The sequence below is a fragment of the Marmota flaviventris genome, chromosome 5, assembly GCF_047511675.1.
Source record: "Marmota flaviventris isolate mMarFla1 chromosome 5, mMarFla1.hap1, whole genome shotgun sequence".
In the NCBI taxonomy this organism is placed as follows: Eukaryota; Metazoa; Chordata; class Mammalia; order Rodentia; family Sciuridae; genus Marmota; species Marmota flaviventris.
The window spans coordinates 86,867,957-86,877,028 of NC_092502.1; the positions used below are offsets into that span (position 1 = coordinate 86,867,957).

The 9,072-nt window shown below is 38.4% G+C and overlaps 1 protein-coding gene across 1 annotated transcript in view; it reads left to right on the plus strand.

The window, feature by feature from the left end:
• Lix1 (limb and CNS expressed 1) overlaps window positions 1-8,162 on the plus strand; it is a 48,526-nt gene extending 40,364 nt beyond the window's left edge. The window contains exons 5-6 of the mRNA XM_027927981.2: window positions 5,620-5,697; window positions 7,534-8,162. Of these exons, the coding sequence (XP_027783782.1) occupies window positions 5,620-5,697; window positions 7,534-7,821 (366 nt within the window). The 3' untranslated portion in view covers window positions 7,822-8,162. The remainder of the gene's footprint in view (window positions 1-5,619; window positions 5,698-7,533) is intronic.
• The last annotated feature ends 910 nt before the right edge of the window (window positions 8,163-9,072 follow it).

Here is a 9,072-nt window from a genome sequence, read left to right on the forward strand (position 1 = left end):
TATTCTGAAGCCTAATGCAATCCATGGAAGAGTTGTTTATTTACATCTTTGCTAAATTCTCCAGGTCGTCTTTTAAAACCTCATCCCATAAACAAATTTCCTCTTAAATCCATTCTCTTGGGTGGGGAGATGGTGCCCACCTGTTTTTCAAGTTCTCCATTTACAGTGTTTGTTTTTCTTATTTCTGATGAATCACAGAACCGAGCCAGTCTTTCAGACAAAGTTCCAGAGGGAAAGGGTGAGTATTTTCTCCCCGACAAAGTAGCCGAAAAATCAAACATCATGTCTAATAGGAGGCAACACCAGGCAAAACTGTGAGCACAGAGCCCGCTTGTTGCCAGTTTAAATGGAATGAATGAAAAATAAACCAGGAAAGCTGTTATTGAGAGCTGCAACTGCAATTTTCCCTGAAGAGGAAAGAAAACACAGGATTTATTCTCCATTCAACTTTAATTCTCTTTGCTAACCATGACCCCAGCTATGTAATTTGCAGGGCCCAAGACAAAATAAAAATGCAAGGGTCTTTGTTCTAAAACTATTAAGAAGTTTGAGACTGTAGCATGTTAAAGTTTGTTAAGTTTGAGACTGTAATATGTGCTGAACGCTGTGACTGCATAGACCTCACACTCATGAAGCAGGGCTTCCTTCTGACAGACATATGAGAAGGGCCCTGACTAGGGTTAGGTGAGTGAGGCATTTGTCTGTGGCACAAAATTGTAACAGACACTAAAAATGATCAAGGTAGATAATGTTATAGTGTAATCTTTTAAAAACTCAAAAGGAATGTAAAAAAACTCCTAATAAGTAAAAGATCAAAATTTTAAACAAAAGACTCTAAGTGTGCATGAATCATCTCACTCAGCTTACACATTTCTTCGCCTATCTCACCCTAAGAGGCCAGCTTCTGATTGTCCTGTCAGTCTAGCCAGGCTGCTGGGCTTCTAGATTATCCCATATAACAAACACCAGGACATAAAAGACTTCAGGGAAGGGCTGCTGTTGTGGCTTGCCCCACACATGTGAGGCACATTGGGTTCAATCCTTAGCACCATAAAAGTAAATAAACAAAACAAAGATTGTGTCCATGTATAACTAAAAAAAAAAAAAAAAAGACTTCAGGGAAGAGCAGGACAGGATCTGGTGGAACGGACAATACTAACTTCCTTTAGGGTGACAGGACTTCTCCAGGTAGAAAGCAAGATGGCAAGCATCAGGCAGCGAGGAAGCATGGTGGGACTAGAAGATATTTCTCACAAGTCCACAGCAGCCCTCTCCCCTTCAGTCTGCAATCATGCAAGGATCTTTTGGGGCTGAGCATATTGTCACTCAGCATCAGGAAGATAGTAAATTTCATCTTATGAGAGGAAATATGACAGGAAGAATAATGATGATGAGATTACTATCTCTACAAAGGAGGACCATTCTGAGGTCAGGATATAGTGTAAGAGGGTGAAAGGAGGTCATTTTCCCTAGAGAATTTTAGCAACCAGAGCAACATTGAAGAGGCAGCTGTGTTACTGAAGTGAAAAAGAGCTGCCTGGTGATGGGATCATGATTCAGACAAACCAGAGAAGGAATCTGGAGGCAAAATGGTATAATCATCTTTGGGAAAGTTTGTGAGAGATGAAGGTTGTCAAGGGGCATGAGAAAGGTTTCCAGTTCTGTTCACAGTGTCGTTGTGGATTTTAGAATCTTTGGGGATTTGCAGATTGGAATGACCTCAACTCATCTGGAAGAGGCAGCCCTTAGTGGTTAGATAAGTATGAGAGCCCAGAAGATCTTGGAGGAAGAAGAGTACATATTTTTAGGCAACAACTGTCAGAGGATGAATCAAAATGCCTATTAGCAACAGTCTGTTTCTCAACTGGACTATAGGGATGATAGGACAATACCAAGATGATACTGGAAACCACAAAATAAATCTAGTATATCTCTTAGTTGTCAACTTTAGATAGGGGCTGGGGTGTAACCGTGTAGAGATCTTGCTTAGCATGCTTAAGACTCTGTGCTCAATCTCTGGTAGCGTGCACACACACACACACACACACACACACCCCAAAAAAAAAAAAAACTTTACATAAAGATTTGGAGTGTGTGGGGGTCAAGTGGAGGAGTGGAATGGTATTTGTCTTCTTAAAAAATGGAAATTCACAGTGCTCAAGTAGATTCTTTATTAAACTTGAAACCAAAAGGGTTTTTCTATTTACAAATATCTGCCCTCCTATTGCATTATAGATCCTGTTCCATATTACAGTACACACAGTTTACATTCACTTTTATGGTTACAAAGTATTTATGAGTAGATTTGGTGGGAAGGGTAGCACATATTTACCAGCCAGAGTCACTGAGGCTACTTTGATGGAAAAATGGAGAAGCATAGCAGTGAGAGCCTCATTACGCAAGATTTGAGTTCTGGAATGAAGCATTTCCACTTTTCCATATTAGTGTACTGATGCGATGGTGTGAAAACCTAGATGGTGTCCAGGAGAGAAGAGGCCATGAAAGGGTGGCTTCCCTGGATATTAGACCCAGGACCCCAGGAAGATAATGGGGTCTCTGGAGTGAAACAAGAAACTTGCTTGATATTCATATTGCATTTTTATTAATAGAAACTAAAGTTGTTTTTTTTTTTTTTTTTTTACTATGGCTCTTTGGGCTCCCAAGATACTTATTGTTCAGTGGAAAACAGAAAAGAGAGCCAAACTTGATCTCAGACTGAAAAGAAGAGAAGCACTAAATTGTAATGGCAAATTTAAAGTAAGAATAGATAGAGCTACTTACTCCTCCCATAGTTTTATAGCTTTAAAATTTGCCAGACAATTATAAGATGCCTGAAATCTAAGACTAAGTATGTGTCTCCTGGTTTTCCTAATGAAAATTTTTTCCTGAGTAGGCGGAGGTAAAGACAGTCAAAAAAAAAATATCAGCTTTTTGTATAAGTAAGACATCTGTCTAAATGTTCTTTTTCATAACCTTTCAAGAACAGGAAATTTTTAAATTGTGTTGAGTAATTTTCCAATAATTATGTGGCTGTGTTTTATGCTATTCATCCTAAAAGATATCTCTCTGGCGAAAACAAAGAAAAATAAAAATCCCTCTATAAGTGAAACACAGATAACTCTGGTGGAAAACTTCTAGCTCTAACTACATTAGGAAAATAATACTCTTCAGTATGTTGTTACATCTTAGCTTGCCCTTGATATCAGACAGTGAAAGGGAAAATGGAGCTCCTGTAGAACTTAATGCCATCAGATGTGAAAATGTTGACTTGTTTTTTCTTTTCTTTTCTTTCTTTCTTTTTTATTTTTATTTATTTATTTTTTTAGTGTGTGTGTGTGTTGACGTGTTTTAATGTCAATTCAACTTGATTGTCCACATTTTGAGGCATTTTTGACTGAATTTATAAATTTAGAGATGTTTACAGTTTTTCTGTAGTTTGTCCATTGTCTGTTTTATATCGTCATAAGATAAAGTCACAAAAAATTTAAAGATTTAGTTGGCTTTTATTTGCAATCCTAGAATCGGGCAAGAATTCCATAAAATAGAATACATATTCTCATGAGCTAAGTAGCAAAGCTTGAATTTACAGGCAGAAAACAGCTAAGGAAAGCAGAAACAGAACCAAAAATAGATTGGTTGTTTCAAAGTTAATTTCCTCTTAAAGGTTAAAGCAGGGACGACCTCCTTATCATGCTGGGATCCCAGCTACAACTGGAACTTGGCTATTATCACTTTCTTCTGGTTTCTTGGAAGATCAGAAAAACAACTTAGCTTCAGCTCCATGACAGGGAACATTAGCATGACTACATTTTGGTTTGGTCTGTTAGACCCACTGCAGGAGCTCAGTCAAAACTAGTGGCCCCCTGTAAATTTTATTTCATAATATTTACATATTTAGTTTGGGCTTAAACTCTTAAAATTTATTTATTTTTCTTTAATAAGTTAACATGGTTACATGATTCAAAATTCAAAAGGTTTTCTAAAAGATTAGAAGAAAGAAACCCTCCCACTCCCACCTCTCAGGCATACATTTACCCCTAGAAACAGCAAGTGCTACCAATTTTGTTTCAATTTGGTTTTTGGTACTTGGGATAGAACCCAGGGATGTTTACCACTATATTCCTAGCCCTTAACCTTCTCCTCCTCTTCCTCTTTCTCCTCTCTCTCCTTCTTCTTCCTCTTCTTCTCCTTCAAGACAATTTCTTGCTAAGTTGTTAAGACTGGTCTCAAACTTGCCTTCCTCCTGCCTCAGCCTCCCCAGTCATTGGTATAACAGGTATCTGCCACCATACCCGACCAGATTATTTGTTTGTTTGTTTGTTTTACTATTATTATTTTGGTTCTGAGGAATGATCTCAGGGCCTTACACACATGATAAGCCTCTCCCACCTGAACTACATCACCGACCTTATTACCAGATTCTTTTGTATTTTGACAGAACTCTTCCAGGCAGTTACATGTTAATGTGTACAGAGGGAGCTTTTATTCTTTTTTTTTTTAAGTAGGTACATTTTTTTTAACCTTTATTTACTTATTTTTTTAATGTGATGCTGAGGATCAAACTCAGTGCCTCACACATGCTAGGTAAGTGCCTCTGCCACTGAGGCACAACTGCAGCCCCTCTTTTTTTAACAAATAGTAGCACAGACTACACCTGTTTGCACTTTGCTTTTGTTTTGATGATATACCATGGAATTCTTTACATTAGAACTTAGAGAATGTTCTCATCCTTTTTGTATGTGAAGTATTCAGTAGTGTGGATTTGTCATACTTTAAACATTTCTTAAAAGAAAAAAAAAAGAACATTTAAAATTCTCCCAATCTCTGACAATTTCAAAAAAAACAATACAACATCTAACCTTGCCTTTACATTATTTCTCAGATGTGCTGGTATATTTATAAAACGTTTTGGGTGTATGATTATTAGAGCATATTGTCAGATCAGTCGGGGCAGGCAATGGCCAAAGGAGGCAGATTTAAAATGACCGCTGAACAGGCTTTATTGAGATATCACTCCCGGGCGGAACTCGATCAGACCCACAGAGGGGACAGGGGAAGGGTCTGAGGAGAAACTGCGTGGAAGCTTGACAGGACTGGACTTTTATGGGGCTTACAGCAGGAAGGGAAGGGCTTGGGACAGGAAAAGGTGTTTCTAGGGTCCCTTGCCCCCTTGGAGTTGGTCAGGGGAGTTGGCTGAACTCCAGGATTGGCCAGGGGGTGTCCTGTTGATTGACAGGCGTTAGTCAGGAGATCTGGCTGATTGACAGGCATTTCCGCCAGCATCTGATTGATGTTCTTTTCCGGTGCGGGCTGCTTTGTTCTAAGTTGCCACTAAGTCACCACCAAGTTGCCGCCACCGACCTAACACATATGACTTTTCATTGTTGAAAAATACATGTCAATTATTTAGTTACTGTGTTATGAAAGCACAGATATAGAAAGGGCGTGAAGGATGAATTCTCCAGGAGCCTGGGGACTCTACTCTTTGAAAAGTCCCAAAGTATTATGACAATATTGTATGTTTCCCTGATACTTTGGGGGATCAGAATTATGCCCTGGTCCTCTCTTGCAGATGGACACTTCTGCTTCACAACTAATGACAACTGTTCCATTTCATAGGAGCTGATGACCATTTTCCAACTACTGCACTGGAATGGAAGTCTAAAAGCCCTTCGTGAAACAAAGTGTTCTCGACAGGTGAGACTGTTCAGTAGGTTTACTCTGTATGATAAAGCAGATGGCTGGTTGTCATCTTCCTTAATGTAGATTATTTGTCTACTTAAATTTTGTAATTATTTATCAAGAGTAGAGGGCACATGAAGAAATATATAAAACAGTCTGAATATATGAAGAATGTTGGCTGGACTTAGGACTGATATAAATACCTGTACTGAATGTCAAATGCAGCCATCATTGACAGACTTGGTCTCCGAGTTAGATGCAGAATCTCCTCCGGTTTGGTGCCTTCACAACCTCCAGTGCAGAAAGATGTTGAGACTCACTGTCTGGAACATTCTCACTGCCAATAGGCAAAGGTGGTTGTGGTTAGGGTATCCCCACCCCCACCCACTAAAAGTTCCCAGTGGACTACAGAAAGAATTGTAAAGTTGGACAAGCTGGCATTCAATCACCTCAGTTTTTTGGCAGTTCTTCCTTTTTCAGAGACAGGGTCTTACTCCTTCTTCACTACTTATGAGAAGCACCCTTTCCCCCTTGTTAAAAGCAAATGTAAACCCTCTCCTGTATATTAATGGTCTTCACCTGCTGGCCTCTGGGAGATTTATCCTTTCTTTACCCACCATCAGAATTTGAAAGACGGCAGTTTATTTTTGAGTATTTCCTAACAGGAATTTGTATGAGGAACAAAGCCTCTATAGTCAGCAAGTGGAGGCTGAATGTGAAAGTTTTCCTGTGCACTGCAGCCCCAGGAGTTTTCTGTTGTTCTTTGCTTAGAAAGCCTGGTTTTCAAAATGTCAAAAATGGAAAAGAAATGAGTAGCTGACAGTGGCTTTGGCTATTTTTTTTTCCCCTCTTTCCTTTGATTTTGTAAGAGGCCTTTGAAATATGCTGGGTTGGTTATAAACACTTTTCCATGATTGTTTTTAATTTGTTAAGGTCATAAATAAATACCATATGTTTTTGAAAATAAAAATAAGCAATGCATCTACTCCATACAATCAAACCTATACATGACAGTAGGATGTATTAACAATTTATTTAACAGAAGAATTGAAGGTAGAGGCTGGGGTTGTGGCTCAGCAGTAGAGCACTCACCTAGCATGTATGAGGCCCTGGGTTCAATTCTCAGCACCACATAAAAACAAATAAACAAAATAAAGGTATAGTGTACAACTAAAAAAAATTTTTTTAAAAAGGATTGAAGGTAGTGGCTAATTTTTAATCATTTCCAAAGCAAGAGACAATATACCACGAAGCTATCATTATCCTGTCAATAATGATAATGTCTACATTCCATAATACATTTTTAACATTCTCTCTGTAGTTACCATGACCTATCTAGACTGTTATTTTCCTTATGTGAATAGCACAGCAGCTAGGAGGCTGACTCTCCTGGCTTCCAACAAGTCTTGTTCTGAAGCTCCCTTGAATAAACACTTCCTATTTTCTGCAAAAGGTGTTTCACTCTTCTATCTTGTCAAAGGAGATGATGCTGGGCAGAAGTGTCCAGTGAAAGAATGAGGCAATATTCATACCAATTTTTCTAGGAATATATTTTTCAAAAGAAGGCTTGTGTTTTTTAGAGATGTAAGGGCTTTATTTTGTGAACATTATTGTCCTTCCTACCTAATAGTATTTTGAGGCAGACCTGAGTGACTTGTTCGGCTGGACCAAAATCAGCTCATCATTTCCTTTTTAAAAGTATGTCCAGGAGATTTGGTTTTCATCTCTGGATATCAGAGAAATTTGGTTGTTGGTGAAGCCCAAGACTGGGGTGGAGGGGAGGGAGGCCTTGAGCACCGTGCTTCTGTGGCCCTCTACTGACACTCTGAATTTTGGTTTCTTGGTTCCCAGGAAGTCATCTCCTATTATTCCCAGTATTCACTAGATGAAAAGATGCGCAGCCACATGGCACTGGACTGGATCATGAAGGAGCGGGAGTCACCAGGAATTCTCTCTCAAGAGCTGCGAATGGCCCTGAGGCAGTTGGAGGAAGCCAGGAAAGCCGGACAAGAACTACGGTTTTATAAAGAGAAGAAAGAAATCCTAAGCTTAGCCCTGACTCAGATCTACAGTGACCCTGACCCTTCCTCACCCAGTGATGACCAACTGAGCCTCGCGGCCCTTTGTGGCTACCACTAGCAAGGCCAGGTCCCAGTGCCCCCAAGGACTCTAACCTTAGGAAGCTCTTTGAAGGAGCATCAATAGCTACTACCTGAAGGCTGTACTAACACCCCCATCCATGCCATTCATAGACCCTGGGAGTGATAGGACTCAGGCAGATCCCAATCTCCCACTTGATTTATTTTCTCATTACTTTCTCAAAAGCTTCACCTCAGAAGGAAAGATTGAAGACAGGGTTGTTTGAACAAACATTTTCCAGGGTTAGCTCCAATCTAAAGCCTAGCTGACATGTGCCTTGCTAGACTGTGTATGTTGTTTTAAAGAATGGACCAATATAGCAACCAGGACCAGGGGAAGTGGTAGGATAGCAATTAAAAAAAAATACTTGGAATTAAATAAACAATACAGATTGTTTTTAAAAATATAAAGGGTCAGAGTCTCTTTCCAATCTCTGAAAGCTAAATATCAGTTTTTACTCCACAAGTCTATTCCAAGGCAGCAATGGGAATGTTTTCTGAACATTTCACTATCAAAAATCTCAAAGTGGCAACAGTATGAAAATCTTAGATAAATTTAATGTGGATTAAAACACCATTGTAATAATTTTTTGAAACCCTATTCTTCCATAGGGGAAGGTAAATGTCACCTACAGTGGTACTCTTATTTTTCTTCCTCAAGAAGAAATAATATTCAATTTCTGAGTCTTGTAGTCAATCATATTTGTTTTTAATTTGCAAAGAGATGACTTGAAATAATTTGCTTTTATTTTTGCTACTGCAGACGTATCTACAATTGAGAAAATTAATCACATTTTAAACATTAAAACATTTTGAAAAATCATTAGCATGTAACAAAGCACTTTTGATTCCTTTCACAGGACTAGAGAAATCTTTACCTGTCTTTGTTATTAAGTACATAAGAAATCAGGAGCTCATGTACAATATCATTATTATTAAGTTAAATCACTAGAATCTTTTTTACAAGAGGGATGTTTCCATCTCTATCTGACCCATCTCTATGAATCAACCAACCAATTAGACAATCATAGTTAAATACAAACTAATTTTCAGATAGTTCCTGGCCATTTAGATTTAAGAATGACATCGGTAATTTTAAAGGTTCATAGATATTTCTATATCTGTAACATGAAAAGGATTTTTCTGAATTTAGACAAAATTCAAATTAAAGATTTTTTCAATTATAAATTGTTTAAATAGTCTCTTTTTCTTATGCAAATGCAGACTAACTTTCTCAAAGTTAAATCATTAT